This window comes from Macadamia integrifolia, chromosome 6, assembly GCF_013358625.1.
Source record: "Macadamia integrifolia cultivar HAES 741 chromosome 6, SCU_Mint_v3, whole genome shotgun sequence".
Classification (NCBI taxonomy): Eukaryota; Viridiplantae; Streptophyta; class Magnoliopsida; order Proteales; family Proteaceae; genus Macadamia; species Macadamia integrifolia.
The window spans coordinates 35,050,289-35,070,625 of record NC_056562.1 but is presented as its reverse complement, the minus strand read 5'-3'; the positions used below and the strand labels follow the sequence as shown (position 1 = coordinate 35,070,625).

General features: G+C 39.8%; 4 protein-coding genes across 10 annotated transcripts in view; 2 read left to right on the top strand and 2 right to left on the bottom strand.

Moving 5' to 3' along the window:
- Window positions 1-4,408, top strand: part of LOC122080725 (protein SOSEKI 3-like) — a 4,812-nt gene extending 404 nt beyond the window's left edge. The window contains exons 1-7 of one of the 3 annotated variants that reach the window (XM_042647545.1): window positions 603-938; window positions 1,407-1,659; window positions 1,755-1,824; window positions 1,926-2,041; window positions 2,161-3,046; window positions 3,574-3,873; window positions 3,985-4,408. In XM_042647545.1, coding sequence (XP_042503479.1) covers window positions 1,473-1,659; window positions 1,755-1,824; window positions 1,926-2,041; window positions 2,161-3,046; window positions 3,574-3,873; window positions 3,985-4,054 — 1,629 coding nt within the window. In that variant the 5' untranslated portion in view covers window positions 603-938; window positions 1,407-1,472 and the 3' untranslated portion in view covers window positions 4,055-4,408. Of the gene's footprint in view, window positions 1-602; window positions 939-1,396; window positions 1,660-1,754; window positions 1,825-1,925; window positions 2,042-2,160; window positions 3,047-3,573; window positions 3,874-3,984 lie in introns of those variants that run through there. The other 2 variants (XM_042647543.1, XM_042647546.1) reach the window with 2 other exon arrangements.
- Window positions 4,409-5,885: 1,477 nt separating this feature from the next.
- Window positions 5,886-12,910, bottom strand: LOC122080724 (protein FAR1-RELATED SEQUENCE 5-like). Of its 5 annotated transcripts, none has more exons than XM_042647540.1 (7): window positions 12,625-12,906; window positions 8,636-11,498; window positions 8,431-8,497; window positions 8,249-8,348; window positions 8,094-8,156; window positions 7,756-7,818; window positions 5,886-6,443 (listed from the first exon to the last, which is right to left on the bottom strand). In XM_042647540.1, exons 2-7 carry the CDS (start codon window positions 11,478-11,480, stop codon window positions 6,408-6,410), a joined length of 3,174 nt encoding a protein of 1,057 aa, XP_042503474.1. In that variant the 5' UTR covers window positions 11,481-11,498; window positions 12,625-12,906; the 3' UTR covers window positions 5,886-6,407. The 5 variants fall into 5 exon arrangements, 4 of the variants coding, with proteins under 4 accessions (XP_042503474.1, XP_042503473.1, XP_042503475.1 ...); XM_042647539.1 differs by having other exon boundaries at window positions 12,630-12,905; XM_042647541.1 differs by lacking the exon at window positions 8,249-8,348 and having other exon boundaries at window positions 12,630-12,909.
- Window positions 12,911-15,689: 2,779 nt separating this feature from the next.
- LOC122082007 (pentatricopeptide repeat-containing protein At4g21065-like) lies at window positions 15,690-18,027 on the top strand. Its single transcript, XM_042649481.1, has one exon. The coding sequence runs from the start codon at window positions 16,104-16,106 to the stop codon at window positions 17,961-17,963; it is 1,860 nt and encodes a 619-aa protein (XP_042505415.1). The 5' UTR covers window positions 15,690-16,103; the 3' UTR covers window positions 17,964-18,027.
- Window positions 18,028-19,607: 1,580 nt separating this feature from the next.
- LOC122082008 (E3 ubiquitin-protein ligase RZFP34) overlaps window positions 19,608-20,337 on the bottom strand; it is a 3,132-nt gene continuing 2,402 nt past the window's right edge. Inside the window, exons 11-13 of the mRNA XM_042649482.1 lie at window positions 20,210-20,279; window positions 20,071-20,112; window positions 19,608-19,970 (exon numbers count right to left, since the gene is read on the bottom strand). Of these exons, the coding sequence (XP_042505416.1) occupies window positions 19,818-19,970; window positions 20,071-20,112; window positions 20,210-20,279 (265 nt within the window). The 3' untranslated portion in view covers window positions 19,608-19,817. The remainder of the gene's footprint in view (window positions 19,971-20,070; window positions 20,113-20,209; window positions 20,280-20,337) is intronic.

Genomic DNA, 20,337 nt, shown 5'->3' with positions numbered 1-20,337 from the left:
AAACCTTGCAACCAATACCATTAGTCAATTATGTCAGACTAAAGTAGAGGGGGAGGGGATGCAATGTTGACCCAATGTTCTAGACTTCCAGCCTTTTTTTTTCTTTCTCTCGAGTACCCTTAAGCTCTCGAATCGAGGGCGTGTGTGTATGTGTTTTTGACCTTTGTCGTCGTCGTCGCTCATGGTTTGTTTTCGTTTTGTTTTTCAACTCTGTGTTTCAGTACTTCTTTGGACTTCTCATGAGTAGTGAAAAAATACCTCTCTCCGTCGTATTCTGTGTCGAGCCTTTTCTCTTATGTCGCATCCATATTCCATAGTCATGCTTTTGCCGTTAGATCCTTGGGATTCTCTCTCCTGCAGGGTCCTATCGTCCTGACTCCACCTGAGAGTTGAGAGATGGAGCTCTACGATTAGCTCGACCCACCATGAGAGGTCGGGCCTGGAGAACCCGTAGTACCTAGCCGAGCCTATTAAGCCCAAAGTTAAGTGAAGGAATACAGAAATATAGCTAGCCAGCCAGAGAGAGAGAGAACCCTGAACAGTGAAGAGTCAATAGTGCGAGGCCCAAGGGGGGGGGGGGAACTGGGGGGAGGGATAAAGTTAAAGGAAAAGGAAAAGGAAATAAAAAGAGGAAGGTGAAGCTGGGGAGAGAGAGAGAGGGGGACAGAGTGTTGGTAGAAAGCAAAAGGAAAGCAAAAGGCTCTGTGACTCTGTCGGTCGTCATCTCCCGTCGTTTTCTCAACGTTCAGTACCTCTGCATTTCTGTTCTTCAGCTCTCATTTCATGGTGAGGGAAAAAAGCTTTCTTACAGAAGAACAGTTACTCTTGGGTTTCTCTATGCTTTAAATGCGGGCTGTTCATATTCCTCTGTATCTCATCTTACCGAACACAGATCCACGTGAAAGCAGCTCCATCTTCCCTTCCTTCTCCCTTCTCAGGTACATGCATTTCCTCCCCCTTCTTCTTTTCTGAATTCTGTAAACTTCCTTCTTTTTTCTTCTGTTCCTCTGTGGTTTCACATATGGGTTGGTTCAACAATACTACAGTTGCATCTCTAGGAAAAGAAAATTTATAATTTTTCTCACTCTTTTAAAAGATTTTAGTTCTTCAAATGGCATACCAAGTTGTTGCAATAGGGATTTTCGCTTCAACCACTTTTTCACTGTTCATCGCATTCTTTTGATTATGGAAATGCTTCTGTGGAATCTGTGATTTTGCTTCTTTCTTTGGTTCATGGGAATGTATCGCATTTGACTTGTATTTTAGAAATATTTTGAGATCCTCAAGCTTGGCCTCATTCTACTGCCTGGCCTTAGTAGTATTAACAGTTTGTAAGAAAGTTAAGAACTCCACTTAGCCTCTGATGTCTTCCGCTGTACTGGATTCCTATAAATAATTTGGTGCAGGAGCTCATGCTTTGAGGGTTTTCGTTTTGAACCCCTTTCGGTCTGAGGTGTTTTTGAGAGGGGAAAATGGACGGCCGGGTGAGAAAGCACAGGCAGACGAGCCCGGGGAGGGCTAGAGTTTGGACGGAGCCGTCACCTAAGCAGCAAACTAGAAAAGTCCCTGTTGTTTACTATCCATGCAGGAATCGACATCTCGAACATCCCCATTTCATTGAGGTTCCGCTCTCATCTTCCGTAGGCCTCTACTTGAGAGGTAAGATAACAGAGGCATCTTGATTTGATCCCTCACCTTAATTCTCCTCACACTTCTGTAATTTTAGCATTTCTGATTTTTAATTTATTTTGCAGATGTTATTGATAGGCTTAATGTTCTTAGAGGAAGAGGCATGGCTTCCATGTATTCGTGGTCTTGTAAGAGGTGAATGTCCTGGCTGATACTGCTATTTCTTGGTTTCCCTCCCCCTACCCAGCTTGATTATTCTTTATTTATGTTCTTATTCGATGCTATGCTTGATGAAGGAGCTACAAAAATGGCTTTGTTTGGCATGATCTCTGTGAAGATGATCTGATTCTTCCTACTAATGGAAATGAATATGTTCTCAAAGGTTCCGAGCTCTTGGAAGAATCTCATTCAGGTAAACCAGAAATTATGCTAGATCAGTTGTTTATGTAGGAGGACAAGGAGACTGGCAAACCTCAAAGAAGGATTTTTTTTTTTCTTCTTCCTTTTCTTCCCCTTCCCCTTACTTTCCAGATCGTTTCCATCCCACTGTCAGAAAAAAGTTGCAGAGTTCAAAGCAATCCCAAGAACGCAAATTATCTTGTAGCCAGGAGGCTGCTTCATCTTCTTCAGGCATGATGGTTGTAAAGGGGCTAAAACCTACCCAAGAAGATGAAATCTCTCCTCCACTTCAACGGCCAAGTTCCTCTGACTTGTCTCCGGATTCTAGAGTTGGAAACAACCCCTTATGTGACTCTAGGAGCCTGACAGAGTACAAGGTCTGTAAGGGAGCCCAAGCAGCTGATGCTTCAACACAAACTGAGGTAACAAGTGTGAGGAGAAATAAGGCCCCAGAAACTTGTACAAGAGGTGTTTCAACTGATGATGGTTCCCTAGACCTTGAATGCAATGAGAATCATGAGAACCATATTCCACAAGCTAAGGATAACTCCAAGCTGTATAGGGATGAGATATCCCCACCTCCATCTTCTTCGAGCATTTCTTCGGGTGGAAAGGCCGAGACTTTGGAGTCTCTGATCAGGGCTGATGCTAATAAGATCAATAGCTTCAGGATAATTGAAGAGGAAGATATCCGTATGCCCTCCACTATGAAAGTGAAGCCTGCAAAAATGTGGATGCAATTGATCTCCTGTGGGTCCATCTCAGTGAAAGATCACCGTTTTGGCCTCGTAGCCACCTACAGACCTAGTTTTTCTCATTCAAAATTTCCCTCACCATTGTTTTCTAATACAATGATGTTGGGAGAGCTTGACTGTCTGTCAGAGAATCCAAGATCGATGGGTCTGAGATTGGAAGACAAAGCGTATTTCAGTGGAAGCTTGATTGAGACTAACACCTTCAGGGAAGAAGGAGATGGGCCGACTGTTCTCAAAAGGTCTTCATCATACAATGCTGACAGGTAATTCTGATTACAGCCTCTGTTTTATTCTTCTTGGTAATTGGTGTTTCTCTTGTGGGATGAAATTCCAGAAATATTTGTTAAACCCAGGAAATGCATGAGATGACCTGATTTGGAGAATTTTGGCTAGATGTTTCGAGATCACACTTTCTTATTTTCTAGCGGTATTATACAACTGGAATTGCAAATACCTAATTCCAAGCATATTGATGGTATATTATTTGAGTATTAAACTAAAATTAATAATGAAATGCCTTATGCTGAATTTGGTTACTGCCTATTCATTTGGAAGGGACAACTCCTATGTGGAACTTGCCTTCATTCATTAGAAGTAGACGGCTCTATTCTTTTCTGTTTGTTAAAAATCAATTGGCACTGTTCTAGTATGTGGAGAATTAATGGAAATGTTGCAGCCTCTTCTATCCCCCATCATCCTTGCAAACAAAACTTGGACTGTAAAACATGTTACTTCTTAGGATCCTGACATCTATTTCTCCCAAGTAACAAGAATCACTAACAAAATGCAGGACTTGTAAGACATCGGAGTCAGCAGATGACAAGGAGAGGGAAACTGATATTGCACGCTCAAAATGCATCCCTCAATCAATCAAATCCTCACTGCGTATGCAGCCAAGGAAGGAAACAATGAGATCCCCTGTTTCAGAGGGGCCTAGGATTTCTTCAGCTGGAGCAGAGGGTTCACAATCCATCTCTCATGGTTCATGCAATGGTGGCAGCAAGAGAATCACAGACCCTTCCTCAGAGAAGCAACCATCGAAGAGACTAGACTCCTTCAGGGAGGAGAAAGTGATAAAAATAGAAGAAAGTTGAGTGTCTTATCTCTACCTCCTTGCCTGTTTATGATACTAGATGTCAAAATACATGCGTTAATGGTTCTGTTGTGGTTGATGAAGAACACTTTTGGCTTATTCCTGCAGGCTTGCTTCAGGAGCTCGGGTTATAATTCAATCCATGGCCCCTTGTGATGAGGATGAAGGCACGTCATAGGAAGTTGGGATTGGGATGATCAGACCAATTTGTTTCTTCCTGGGATGATTGCAAAATATACATATGTAATATGTTGTTCTACTAATTCGCAGGGAGGGTTGAATGGGGACTAATATTTAGTTAGACATGGAAGGCTTCTGTTGTTTGTCGTAGAACACGTGCAGGTTTCGTTCTTTCCTCTGTGAGGAAGAGAGAGGAAAGTTGGCCAGTGGGTCTACAAAATTCAAGAAAGTTCAATACCTGTATGCTAGGTGAAGCCCAAAAAATTTTGGAATCTGCAAATTGAATTACAATTGATGTTAACAAGTGCTATTGAAGTCTTTAATCAATATTGTATTTTCATTTTGTTTGAAATTCCTTCCATCATTCTCTTCTGTTTTGCACCAGAAATCAGTAGGAGAGAAAAAAATTTATGCAGTTCTCCCATTTTTCTGGATGGTGAGTTTATAGGCAGGCATCCGTTTGTTGGCCACTCGCGGCAATGCTTGTATCTGTAATAGGGCGGTTGTCCTATAGACCCATTGTAGTAACCATTTCCACATGAAATCCCTTCGCAATGGAGCTCTGTTGGAACAAATATGGTGGACATAAGGCAGCCCCATTAGAACAACTTCCTGGCCATTGATTTACGTTCTTACCAAGAAAAATAAAAAAGGTAACGATTTAAAAAAAATTACCCAAAAAAAAAAGGGGTAAAACCGTTCTGATCCCATGGTGGTCCTCATTGACCAAAACTCAATTGAGTATGGTCAGTTCTGGCCTCACACCCCAAATTTTTTTTTTTTTTCCTTGGACAACAGTTATGATCTAGTATCACTTATCACATCAACTAAACAAATAAATTTCATGGGTTTGTTGTTTTTTTTTTTTCTCTGATTTTTTTCCTAACTTTTTTACTTTTTAAATAGATATTTAAAATAAAAAGAAATTACTCACCCATACCATGTTTGATTAGCCAAGTCACCAGTTTTGTTGATGGCCGAATCGGAAAATCTGCTATTCTAACAATGGAGCTTCTTGTGTTGTCCCCTCACCCCCACTCTTTCATTTTTTGGAAAAAAAAGGTAAAGAAATAATTAAGCTTGCGCAGGCCTGCCACTTGACATATGCACCCATTTTTGTACAAGGAGATGCTGACACACTAAGACTACTAAGCCACCAACACTATCATAACTAGTTTTTCTTTTTTTGTCGGTAATATCAGCTAGTAGCTTACTTGCTTGGATATGGATGGTGTTTTAATGTGGTTCAAGTGGCCTACAGGAGGAAATGGAGCATCAGCAACATTGCATTGTGAGAATTCTGCAGAAGAAAAAAGGGGCAAGAAACCAAATGCAATAAAACCAAGAAGGAAATTAAAAAGGGGGAAAAAAAAAAACACTGTAAGAATGAAGAACGTGGAGAGAAAAAAATCTTTCCCTGCAACTCTACCTCAACGACACAAATTCGCCATGTACTGTCCCCTCCAAAATGGAAAGGAGCATAATTTGCGGATAATCTACAGTAGAACCAAACCAACAAAAAACATGAAGTAGCATTGCTGAGAAGAAACAATAAGGCCTGATGAAAGCAGAGGAAAGTATAAGAAATGAACCTTCGAAGATACCAAGCTGCACTCTTCATCAATTAAATGGCCAATGGATTAAACACAATTGGCCAACAATGTAGGCCATTCACAGATAAACCCTACACAGACAGTGCGGGTAATCTACAGTAGAACCAAACCAACTAAAAAACATGAAGTAGCAGTGTCTGAGAAGAAACAATAAAGGCCTGATGAAAGCAGAGGAAAGTATAAGAAATGAACCTCGGAAGATTTCAAGCTGCACTCTTCATCAATTAAATGGCCAATTTATTAAACACAGATGTAAGCCATTCAAAGATAAACCCTAAACAGTCATTCACCATCAATACACTTTCTTATACATTTATAGAATTTGGTCTTCCGTTTCTCATTCAGCAAAAAGAAAAGGGTCATGGGTGGTTTGTAAACTATGGTTATAAAGGGCATTTATCATTATTTTAATATGGATTATAGTGCCCCATATATCAAACATACTCATCACTCAGCGTTAAATGGATAATCCTCTCCTAAAGACCTAGACCGAGAATATTTACATACATGTACACTCACAAACAAGATGGTGGCCAGGTTTTTCTCACAAGGTCCCCAAGCTGGATATAGTTGAAAGGTAAGTATTGATTCGAGCACTCTCCCAATCATTAGAATATTTCCCTGGAATGTTCAGCAGTGAATGTCGATGTTGCACTGAGCCAAGTCGACTCCTTTGCCACATAATTTTCTTTTTGCAGCTGCTTAGGTGCCTTCTTGCATTGCTGTTTGCTTTGATGATCACCAACCTCCCGTTCTTGGCATAAGCCAAGATTGCTGACACAAATAAAACCAACAACAATGAGGGCAAGATAAAATCACTACTGAGCTCTTCTACACAATTCTAGTTCCTTGTAGCACAAATCTTAACAAGCTTCAGGGGGGGAAATAACTAATGAGATCTAGGGAATCAGGACTAGAAGCATCATGGGTCTCCAACCATAGCTCAAAGTTACATGTGCTCCAATCCCGTTATGTTCTACTAGGAATAAAGATAATTTTCTTCTGGGGTTAAACTCGTAGAATTTTCCAGGGAAGACAATAATTTCAGAATGGGAGAAATCAGTTATAACTGGTGGAGAATGTGTAAAATTACAGGCTTCAAAACCCAATTGTGATACTGCTATCATAGTAAGTGATTGCTGGGCCATTGATTCCAACCATCTAACATCCAAACACTACTACTAACTTACAATTTTTTTCCCATGGTTTTCACCTAAAAAAAGAACCCCTTGAAGGCATTCAACTGAGTTAAATCCCTAAATTGCAGTGAAAATCTATGACCACACTAGGGCCAACATGGTGCAAGTTGAACTCCCCGAAGGACAGGGAGAAGACTGGAAGGTACCACTTTCCCCAGCTGTAAGGACCTCGAACTGTTGTTACCAGGTCTTGGGATTGAATTGCGCCTTCTTATTCCACAATGTGGGTACAGTTAGTAAGAAAAGAGATGATGACTTAAGATTCAAAGAAAACACTGCCCTATATAGAGATTAGAGAGGGATTGCTAAACATGACTAGTGTAGCAGACCGGCAGACCCTACATGGTCAGGACAAGGCTTTGTCCAGATGCAATCTTTCCTTTTTTTTATTGTGGCCAGTTGCTAGTGGATTTTTTCCCCTTTTTTTTTTTTTTTTTTTTGGAGGTGGTGTGGGGGTGTTCTGCCAGACAAAAACCATTAAAGTCGGGAGATAATTGTTGAAGGGATTTTTTCATTGACATCCCTTAAGGTATCAAATAATTTGTAACCTTACTTTTTTTGCCCTTTTAGTATATTACACTTTTTTTCCGATGAGGGTAAATTCTGTCATTTCATTTGTGTACTTGAAAAATGTACTAAGACAAAGATAACTTTTGATAATGGAAATAATGATTAGTCACTTTCAAATTATTTTGAAAATCTTTTTACCCTCCACTTATAGAACTTTTCGAAATAAGACAAAGGGCAATCAAAAGAAAGTTACAAATTTTAAATACACCTACATAGGTGTCACTTAAACAATCCCACTGTCAAAAGGAATAAGAAGATTTTTACATAAACATAAAAAACAAAAAATATATGCAGGTTGGTAGTTGCCAGGTTCAAACCTGATTAATGGAAAAATTGCTCATTGGAGAAGTTGGGATGCTAGAAGGGCCAACTGACAATTCCTGCAATGTCATATTAAGGAAATTAGCATGCCTTTTAAGTATTAGACATGTGTTTTAACACAAAATAGTTCTAACAAGGAATAAAAAAAAAAAGCAACCCAGTGCATGAGGCTCCCGCTACTGCAGGGTCTGGGAGGGGCAAGTGTACGTGGCCTTACCCCCTACTCCGCAGGAGAGGCTGTTTCCAAGTTTTGAACCGTGACTAACATGTTGCAATTGTGCAATTTATACATTGAGCCACAGTCAACGCAGCAGAATTTTTTGTGCAGACTCACCTGATTAAGGTCAAAAATATTTGGTTCTGAGCTTTGAATGCATGAAAGGCCAGCCAACGATTCCTATATAGAAAGACCAAAAAAATAAAAAAAAAAGTTCTCCATGAAAATATTTTATAGAGATAAACAATAAAATGATTGTTTAAATAGCTAACCCCGAAATTGGGAGTGTGTGAAGATTGATATTCGTTGTTCTGATCACCCGAGGAGCCAGTTGGAGTACAAGCATACATGCATATGTTTGGCCATATAAACCTATCATGATACATATTTCTGAATCACCACACAGCAACAATTTAATATAAATAAGCAATTTGAGTCTTTATGTTTTACTTACGACAATCTACTGCAATTCTGAGGTTCTTGTCCATCTTTTTCACCAAAATGGCATGAAACATTTGGTACTGCGGCCAAAACAAATAATTTTAAGCAACAAAAATCTAGAGGAACACGATCTATATGGAGAAAGAACAAGAAGCTTGAACATTTATAGTGACAACTGACAACTATATAAATGAGAATTATGATATTTTGATACATGCCCTCTTCCTCTCTGGTGGAACGTGATGGTTGCCCGTCATGTTCGATTGATTTAGGCACCTCCGAGTGTAGAGATGTCTCATTGTGTTCGCTTGATTCAGTCCCTTCTCTGGATCTCTTTTCTCTTGGGCTATTCTCCAAGCAGGGCATGATTCTTTTAGTTGGTTGCCCTTCTGCTCTCACAGGTGGTGAATCACCCGAACTTGTTTGATCCGCTGGATATATTGTATGATGATCCTCTTCACTTTCCATGCAGTTTGAACACCTTGTATTCTCAACAGGTTGAACTGAAACTTCCATGGTTCCAGAGTCTTCACTGTCAGGCTGAGTGATACTCATATCTTCCTCAGTAACATGTCCCAGTTCTCTTACAGTCTCAGTACTTTCCTTTTCAGCTTGGTCAGCATTTATAGATGTCACAGCTCCGGCAGAACTGTTAGAAGAGCAGATATCACTACAGTGGGGCGCCAGCAATTTCTGACCACCAGAGAGCACTCCTTTCCCACTTTCATCTGAAACAACATTGGACTTGACTTTTTTAGTCCATCTCTTTCTTATATATACATCTGGAATTAACATAACGTTTCTTACCGTGAAGACTTTCAAGATATGCCTACATAGAATGCCCTTAAATTCAAAATTTTGACAACTACAGGTAACCTGAACATCATCATTGTGAGAGCTGAAATTGACAAGGAATTTCCTGTTCTGCCCCCATCTTGACACAACATAAGTCCAAGTAGTCTCTGCCCTTCCAGTTTCTTTAGCAACATACTTAAAACTATCAAAAAACTCCAGATGGAACTCCTTAAACACAGATCTCGTGTAAATTTCAGCTGCTTCTTGTTCCATTGGAAGATCCAACTTCAATACGGGCCTTGTTTGGTGGGACTTGAAGTCTTCATAAATTTCTTTCTCACGTCTACTAACAACCGCCTTCTCACAGTGTTTAACAAACTCAATAAGGGGCAGCGACTTGTTCAGGTACCCATTAAAGAAGGAGTTAATACTTTCACTCCGCTGAATTGTTGTCATGTCCGCATGGAAGATGTACCTCGAGTAGACTGGCACCCATTTGTGCCGTTTCTCATACATATTATGAAGCCATTTGATATCATGGAGTTTATATTTGTCAAGTAATGATGACCACCTTGACTCAAACTCATCAGACCACCGGGATTCATAAAGGCATTTCTTAAAATCCGTAAGGAAATCATCCTCAATTTTATACAAATTATTCAAATGTTTAGTTGCATTCTGGAAGATATGCCATAAACAAAGACGATGGTGGGTCCTTGGTAAAACTCGCTCAATTGCTTTTGTCAATGCGACATTTGGATTGGTAATAATTGCAACTGGATGATGCCCATGCATTGCTTTCAACAGCGTCTTAAGCAACCAAGCAAACGAGTCCTCAGTTTCATTCAGAAGTATTGTGCAGCCAAACAAGACTGTTTGTAGGTGATGATTTACACCTACTATTGGAGCAAACGGTCGCCCATACTTGTTGGCACCATATATTGTGTCAAGATATATTACATCTCCAAAATAACCAAAATCTTCTCTTGACCTTGCATCAGCCCAAAAGAAGTTTGACAGTTGGTCTTTCTCTTTGCCCTGTATAGCATAAAAGAAGGATGGATTTTCAGCTTGCATATGCCTGAAGTAGCCGAGGATAACCTCTGCGTCGGCCATTTTGAGATCCTTCCCCCTTCTCTCACTGAAGTGACTGCTTGAACCTCGTTCGATATAGTCAGCCTTCCCATTTCCACAAGCTTCTTCAGTGAAATCAGGCATTAATTGTTTTGGATTTGTGTCTTCACTGGTGACTCTATCATTAAGTTGTCTGGGAATAGGCTGTCTGCATCTATGAGACCTCATTAAATGTACTTCTCCCTGATGAACACATTCATGGTTATGTTCCTCATGAAATTTTTGGACAATCCATTTACCATTAGTCATTTTTTTCAAGTCTACTTTTGCTTTGCAGCCAACTCTGGCAATCAAGTGACTTCGTGGTCCAACCTTCACCATATCACCATCTTTCGCCCCTTTGTGTTCATTGGTATCGCTTTCCAAGTTTTTACGGCTATGACCTTCCTTTGAACAACAAAGTCGACGAAAAAGAATAGATCCATCAACATTTGATTTACGAATTTTCCCTTTCCGTACACTGAAACCCACAATCCTAGCATACTCATTGTAGAAGAGAAATGCTCTATCAAGAGAGTCGAACTCCATCCCAACAGATGGTTTAGGACATGTCAATGTGTGAACTTGTTCCTGTGTAGACTGCTTGCACCTGTGAGACCTCAGGAGATGTGTTTCACCCTGTCGAGCGCATTCATGATTATGTTCCTCCAGAAACTTTTGTACAACCCATCTACCATCACTCATTCTTTTCAAGTCTAACTTTGCACTGCAACCTACTCTTGTGACTGACTGAATGTTTACTCCCAACTTCACTGGTGCATCAAGTTTCCCTTGCTTTAGTTCATCATAGTCATTGCTCCTGCTTGTTCGAGAATGACCTTCCTTCGAACAACAAAATCGACGAAAAAGAAATGATCCGTCAATATTTGATTTACGAGTTTTACCTTTCCGTACACTAAAACCCACGGCCCTAGCGTATTCATTGTAAAAGAGAAATGCCTTATCAAGAGAATCAAACTCCATGCCAACACGCGGTTTAAAACATGTCACATCACTTGGAACATGCAATTCACTTGGTGAACAAAGTTCTTCTACTGTGTGAGCCTCATGATGCAGCACCATTTCTCTGCATCTGGGAACTTCAAATATCTCATCGTTGGCATCCAATGAATCACACACACTTGTGCTTTCCATGTTGGTATTCTCTTGCACCTATGCAATTACGTCAAAACAAAATAAAATTTGAAAAAAAATTACCAATGAATTAGAACAAGTGTTGAAATCCTAAAACAAATGAGTTTAAACTGAGCCTTTTAGTTCACAAATGCTAATAATAAATGTAGAAAAATAAGTTCCTCACTAGCACAAGAATGTAATATTATGCCTCAAAACACGAAACAAGACTGTAAGTGGTTAAAATCAAACATTCCACAAAGTTCCAAAGGAAGAACATGGTATTAATAATTTTTAGGTTAATTCATGAGTTCTCGTTCGCTCTGATGAAAGTTATTTCAAAAAATGATTCACTAATACTGCCACCTTAGCTGATTCTTTCTTATTTCATGTAAAGGCACTTCCACTGCTTCAATGGTGTACCACAAGAACAACATGATGTGCTTTTCTTTTGTCCTTATTTTCCCAATCACTGACGCTGAAAGGTATAAGAAAATTTTATGCATAAAACAACTCTAGGTTGAACAACGTAATAATCACAGGCTAAAATAATGAAGTTAAGACCTAAATAAAACAGAAGATGCACTGGTAAATTTCCACCTGAGATGCAAGTGGAAGCTAATTTGTCAGTATGTTTCACTATTAGTTGGCTCCACTACTTTACTACCAAACTCAACTCAATTCAGATTCAACAAAAGCAATCCATGAACATTTCCATTTTTCAGTACGCCATCAACAAGAAACAAGAATAAATCACATTGACGATGATTAAAAAGAGGGGCATTTAAAAAAAAAATGGTGAAAGCAGGCTAACCTCAACAAAAGCAATGGAGTTAAGCTTAAAGAGGATAAAACATGAAATACATTAATAGTTGCTTTTTTTTTTCGGTTCATGAAAATGGAGGAACCCTAAGAATAACCATAGCAGAGAAATAGGTTAAGAACCATCTTTTTTTTTTCCCCTTCATCCACGCATAGCATTACTAAAACAGAAATTTTAACTTGAGGAATTAGAACAGAGAAAATACGCCCAAATTCAAAGAAAGGGAGAGCCAGATCCCTAAGCAAATGGGTCTTTTTAGTTTCTGATTGGACAAATAAAATGGGAAAAGGAGTAATATCAAAAGTGAAAATAGTTAGTTTTTTTTTAAGTGGAGGTGATTACTTTACCCTGAAATTATGCCTGGGGATTCTTCATCTCATCCCTTCCTCAGTCCCTCCGACGATCGCCGGGGATTTCTTTCTACAATGGGCAGAGCATAGGAGAAGCGAGCGTTGTTCGATGATCGCCGGAGCTTTCTTTCTACGATGAGAACACCGCTCCAGTGGTACAGATTACAGGAAGAACCTTCCGATGATGGTAAACACTAAACAACGTCATCGCAAGGTTAGAATAAATGAAACCAGAAGTGGGGCGTGACGCTGGCCGTAGATTTCGTTTGGTTTAAAGATTTAGAATCTTTTATCCCCGTAGAGGGCAACAACCCCTTTCCATGTGACACAGAGGTGTTAGCCTATCCTACCTCGTAGTTTAGAGAACTTTTCTCATATTTGATTTCGCGGTTTTTTTTTTAGAGGAAAAACCGGAATTGGCCTTTTAATCGGATTCAATTCGAATCGACCATTTCCTCTTATCCAATTCTGTTTATTAAAACCCCGATCACAACACCGTGCACCCTGTGGGCCCATCTTCGTGAAATTGTTAAGCAAAAAAAAAAAAAAAAAACCATTTAAGGGTATTTTTGTAAATAGAAAAATAGATGTCACATAAATCTGAATTGATTTTCTTTTTGTGTCGTGTGAAATGATGATAAGGTAAATTTAATAATTAAATATCACATAATTCAAATTAATTATTAATTAAATTTCAAAACTTGATTCCACAAAAAAAAATCAGATGTCCACAAATGGGAATTAAAGGATTGGATAGAGCTAGAATTTTGTGGCCGGGAATTGATGGATTTTGTTGAGATCATTTACCTCTCAAGGCATATATATATATATATATATATATACAATTTTCCCATATATGAACATTAATTTATAGGGGAAACCCACTACAATAACTCAATTGGCGAAGATAAACATCTCACAATCAAGGGTCGTCACTCATGATTTCAACTCTCCTTAGGGCCTACCTAGCCAAAATGGCAATTACATGGGAAAACCACTATGATATACAAAGTGGTAGCTAACTAAGTAAGGTTGTCATCACTGGGACTTTCATCCTGAGGTTGAAACTGACCATCAATGGGTCCTGGTTGGTTATCCCAATCTTCCCTTGGAATGTTGTGGTGGTTGTTCAAGGACGCCTTATCCTCGTTCACGCCTTCCTTCCCCACCTTTTGGTTCTCCCTGTTCTGTTCCTCCCATGTTGATGATCCGCCGCCGCCTCTGCCTTCCTGATCTGTAACCAAGAGCCTTCTCCCTTTGCTGTAACCCAAGTTTGCTGCCAACACTATAAGTAGCAGAAGCAACAAGGGAAAGAAGCTTTTCTTCTTCATGACCGGAATCGGAAGTGGTCGGCTGGTCATGCACTATCAGTACTGATGAGACGAAGCTTTAATTCTCTGGAAAAACTCTTTGTGATCTCTCTCTCACTTAACTTCTTTTACTCTTTATTATGGAAGGAGAAGAAAAGCTATATATATATATATATATATATCTATATAGTAGGGAGATGATTAATTGGTGGGTATATAAAAACCTAAAAAAAAATTATTGTGGAGATTCCACTTCACTTTCCATCATTGTCAAATCAGAAAGCCTAGATTTGGCTGGGTGAGGGAACGAATCATCTAACTCTCTTGCTTCTATACCAATGATCATGCAGAGGTAGGTGCTGCCACCACCTATATGTTACTGTGTTCCCCACCATCTTCTCTTGATATTTCCACTAACCTTCAAACCCAACTTCTAAATTTAACTGGAACGGAACCTTCCGATAATTTAATTATGTTATTGATGGCACGGGACCACGAATCAGGTTTCTCCCCTGTACTCTACTCATCTCACATCGTCCATGACCACACCCCAAAGTTGGTCCCCCAAATCCCATGGACGGTGTGAGAGGCGGGCGGGTGGTTACTCGCAGGAGAGATCTGTACTTTGGTTTAGGAATCGGTCTAAAACTGATCTTGCATGGGCTGTATCAGGCAATTTATATCAGTATCGACTATGATGGATATCGATACCTGATTGATACAAATCAGTTGATAGATGTGATAAGGATCGAGTTTTTAAGGCCATGATAAATGAGAATTCATTCAGCATAACACTTCAAATGGACACAGGAGATATCATGAAGGCATTTCCCAAGAAATATTCGGCTTATTTCAAAGGAGTTGAGGACATTGTAGATACTGTTAGTGAGGAGGTGACCAATCAAAATGAGTTGAACTATAATGTGGAGGTGACCTATCAAGTTGATAATATAGATGTATACATTTAGACTTTTCAAAGGAAGCGTTAGAGTCGAATGATGATGATGGTTCTGGAGTCTTTAGAAATCTGATCCATCCAGTAGTGAGAAGCTTTCTGCGAAAAAATCATCGCATGAAAAGTGGTACGTACTTTCTTTGCTCCCGAGATTAGGTTACTTAACTTCTTCATAGCATATTTTTCCAATTGCTAAAATTTTCTTTCTATAGTTCATAAATTTTGCTACAGGATTTGTCCTGTTTGATTTAGGAACCTCTCCTCCTTTCTTTTGGTATGTCCAAAGAAGGTTGTAGGGGTCATTTCTCTATGTTTTTATATTTTTTCTTTTTCTTTACTATATACAAATTACCTTAAAAAAAAAAAATACCTAGCAGGCATTTAAGAAAAAATACTAAAATCCTATATGAATTCATGAACCTTTGGATAATAGATGAACCCTATAGGTAAAGAAAAACTTTCTCCCACTTTAATGAAAAGTACAATTTTTTATTTAAAATTGATATGATACAATCCAAAGTGGTTGATATGTATTGATATTAATATCTATATCAAGTGACCTGTGAGCTAATAAATCCATACATGCATGATTTAAAAATAAAAAATCAAATCAATGAATTTACCGATTCAGATTAAAATCGGTAACGATCAATCCCGATACCAACCGAATCGATTGGTGGATTCTGGAGTTTTCTGGATCCATTCCAATTGGAAGGGATCGATCCCATGGGATATATATGTATTTTTATTGGTAAAAAAAAAAATTTGTTAGAAAGAATGAGGGATTGATTTGATACGAGTTGGGCTATGTGTTGTGGAGTACGGAAAAAAAGATTTTTTCTCAAGGGTCAAACAGGTTGCAACACGTGTCTCATCTATGATAAGCGCAATTGGTAAACGGAGTTAGGTAACGGCTTATTCTAACCGTTGCAATTTAAAAATCATAAAACGCGCCGTTCCAAGTGTCAACTGTCAAAGGTGTGTTTGCAAGTGTCAACCGTCAAGTGTGTTTGTTTGTGAAGAAATGGATTGAAAAGAAAGGAAAATTTAATTTCAGTCATCGACCTTTATTCCCTCGACATTAACCCCCGATTCATCAAAAGCAACCGCGAGGTAGTGAGGGGGGGTGGTTGTCGTCCACCGTTAACGACCAAGCGAACCAATCCGGGGAAAGAAAAGAGAAGCGACCCAATGCAATGCAGTTAGATGCAGACTGGAAAATCACAGAATCTCCAGAAGACTCTTCACTCTCTTTTGCAGCAATCTTCCACCATCAACCACCTGAAGCAGATTCACTGTCGCCTCGTTCTACTCGACCTCCACCAAGACCAATTCCTGATTACCGCTCTCGTCACTGCTCTCTCCCATCGCTTCCAAGCCATCAATTATGCTCGGTCTATCTTCACCCAGATGCGCGACCCCAACACGTACCTGTCCAACGCCATGATCCAAGCTTTCTCCGAAACACCCGGATCCCAGAGGGATGCCCTTTCTTTCTATATCCTTCAAATGCGAGTCGGAACCGACCCCACAAGAAGGCCCAACCGTTTTACTTTCCCCCCTTTGCTGAAGGCCTGTGTCGCTGCCTTCTCCTTTGTAAAACCAATCCAAGAAATTCATGCTCAAGTTACAAAGTTCGGAACTTACAACGATGTTTACGTTGGAACTACCCTGCTTGATTCTTACTCAAAGTGTGGTGATATTGAGTTCGCACGCAAGGTGTTCGAGGAGATGCCTGTTAAGAATGTAGTCTCTTGGAATTCCATGATTTCAGGTTTAGCGAGGTGCGGAGATGTGGGATCTGCTAAAAAACTCTTTGAGGAGATGCCCGAGAAGAATTTGGTTTCTTGGACCAGTGTGATATCGGGTTATGCACAAAATGGGTATTTCCGTGAGACCTTGGTGATGTTTGAGGAGATGGGTGCCTCAGGGCAGAAACCAAATGATATTACATTGGTCAGTGTTCTGTCAGCTTGTGCGAATCTGGGAGCTCTTGGGCTTGGGAGGCGGGTACACACTCTCTTGGAGGATAATGGTTATCAATTGGATTTGTTTGTGGGAAGTGCTCTTATAGATATGTACTCAAAGTGTGGTATGGTAGATGAGGCTATTCATGTATTTGAGAGGATGCCTCAAAGGAATGTGGTTGCTTTCAGTGCAGTGATTGTGGGGTTGGCCATGAACGGGCGGGGATTGGAGGCCATTAGGATCTTTGAAGATATGAGATTCCAAGGGTTGTTGCCCAATGACATTACCTTCGTTGGAGTCTTATGTGCTTGTTGTCATGCCGGTTTGGTAGATGAGGGGAAGTATTACTTTGGCTGCATGACTCAGGTCTACTCTATAGTCCCCAAGCTCCAACACTATGCATGTATGGTTGATCTTCTAGGCCGGGCTGGCCATGTTGATGAAGCTTACCATTTCATCATGGAGATGCCCATCAAGCCGGATGTTGTTGTATGGGGAGCTTTGCTTGGAGCATGTAGGATTCATCACAACTATGAACTAGGTGTACGTACTGTACAACAGATTCTAGAGCTCGATCCCCAACATTCTGGAGGTTTTGTATATTTATCCAACACATACGCTAGAATGGGGGACTGGGATGGCGTGAAAAATGTGAAAAGGATTATGGGAAATTCAGGGATGAAGAAACTACCTGGAATAAGTTGGATAGAAGTAAACAATGTTGTGCATCAGTTCTTTGCAGGGGATAAATCCCATCCCCAAAGTGACCGTATTTATGCAAAGATGGACGAGTTGGCTAAGCTTCTGGAATGTGAAGGTTATACCCCTGACATAGACTCTGTATTCTGTGACGTAGAGGAGGAAGAGAAGGAGCAGTCTCTTTACGTCCATAGTGAGAAACTAGCAATTGCCTTTGGGTTGATCAACAGCCCTGAAGGAACCCTTATCAGAATTGTGAAAAATCTCCGAGTTTGTGTTGACTGTCATTCCGCTATAAAGCTCATCTCGAAGATTGTGAGAAGAGAAATAATACTAAGAGATAGTAGCCGTTTTCACCATTTCACTGGAGGGATGTGTTCTTGCAAAGACTATTGGTAACCTGACGAACCAAACAACCATGATATATGAAATGCAGGGGTGTGAGTTCTCTGATTCATTTTAACCTAACCAGACAAAGGAGATACAAAAAAATCCATTAATGATGATCTGACCTAGGCAAGGTATTGTAGCAGAATTTATCAGAATTATCTATTTATTTGTTCATGGTACTGAATTGATTGTCTGCAGTACTCTTATATGAAGAAGCCCCCTTATGGTTCATGTAGGAGTGTACACCTTCCTGTTGGAACATGTAAGATTAATATCAAGATCTGAGTGGAGAGCCATATAATCATGATAAAATGTAAATGTCAAGAATGAGTAGAATCCAGAGACAAATCCTACCAAGGGGTAGAAGCAAAAGGAGGAGATGATGATAATCACTGTAAAATCATGTCTCCATGTCTCCCATTGACTAGTCAATTGCAGGAAATTTAATTTGGTACTTGCAAGTTACAACAGAGTTTCTAGACATATTTGGGGATGGAGAAAAGAAACTAGACAGTTCCAGTTCCTGTAGACAGCTCCATCTTCTCGTGGTATTGGACCACTATCCATACACAACAATCCATTGAAATATTTTGGTGCTTCTCCTTCAACTGATCATTTTAGGGTTTATGATATAATGGATCCCTCTCCCCAGTGGTTGAAAAACGATAAATTTTGATGAATCTATGTTCTGAAACAACCACGCAGTAGGAGCTTAAATTGTGAGAGGTGAATCCAGAAAGCCTTTGCAATTCAAAGCTAATCAAATAGGAAGGTGTAGCTTGCTGGAAGCTGGATCTCTTAGCTGCAAAATACACTTTTAGAATTGCACAAGCTTCAAGAGAAGAACCTTTTGCTTGAATGAGACAATCGACAAACAGACGTCAATGCTGTGGGTGATGTCCAACATTAATTCAGGACTGGAAGAGTTCGAGTCTCTCACACTCACAGAGAAGGGAACCAAGCCACTGTCTTGCTGTCACCATTCAAATCTCAACAATGATAGCAGGGGTTTGATGACCCTTGAAAGCTTCTGGTGAACCTTAATGCATGAAGCGTTTTCCCTTGTGTGATATCAGGGGTTCAAAAATGCCTTCGACCAGACATTGTATAAGCACATGGGTACTGGTTGCCTTGATCAGGTGAAGAAATGTTGCTGGCAACTACTTCATTCTTGGTTGATAAAGAAATTTGTGCTGAACCCATGCTCCACTTCCCACATTGGGCAAGTGAATGGAGTGAATAAGCAAAAGCCCAAGGGGAGGCAAAATCATTGAACCGAATTCCAGCAAAGGATTCAATTAGCCATGAGTATGCAGGGATTTCTCTATCATTTAGCTATCCATGAGTATGCAGGGATTTCTCTATCATTTAGCCATCCATGAGTATGCAGGGATTTCTCTACCATTTTGTTAGCCATGAGTATGCAGGTATTTCTCTAACATTTTTCATTGTTTCACTACGACTTTGTTCCAAACTTCCTTAATGAGTCCGCTCTTGATCCTGATCCAAAAAACCAGTTATCTGACCAAATCTTACAGTTGTTAGATTGGAGCCTGCCTTTCAGAAAATAGCCAGCTCATACAATCCAATAGCTCAGGAGCAACAGCAAAAATAGCCTACAGTGAAAAAATGGTTGTTCACAAAGAGGCAGAATGGCTCGGTAGTGATAGTGTATAGCCATTTCTTGAAATTCAGATCCTGGCTTACCAAAGGAATTATTGACAATTGATGAACAAATAAAAACTTATTTTCTCCTGTTCCCCTTATGTAAATCAAATTTCACTGGTCAATGGCTTCCCATCCATGCAAGAAGAAATGCTCTTCAAAACAGGAGCAGCACAGTGATCTTTGATCAATGACCCATCATCTCACCAATTCTGAAACCCCTGATAAGCATGAAGCAGGAGCTCCTTGGGTCTGCCTAGTATTGTATGACCTGCAGCTTAAGCACTTGTGTGCCACAATATGGAAGCAGGCCTGGGATGATGTTCCACAATCATTGCACAGGATCCACACCTAATAAATTGCAACGAGATACCAAAAAATTTAGTTTGGAAACTTATTACCATCTGTTAGCAATGTAGAGACAATAACTGTGCATTTAATGTCCCCTTACCATCTTGTTTTGATAAATTTCGGGCATGGGCGTTGAGGCAATCTACATTGATTTTCAGCATTGAGTTAGAAAGTGAAGACATTTAGATGATAAGTATGCCAAGAAAATTCCAAATCAGATTGATATATCACAGATTTACCTCCTTATCAAGCTTCTCCCACACTCTTGACATATCACAAACTGATTTTGAGCAAACAGGGCATGTGAACCTACATAATGATCAGATCAATAAGAAAAACCAGGTCTATTAATTCTCTCCCCCACACC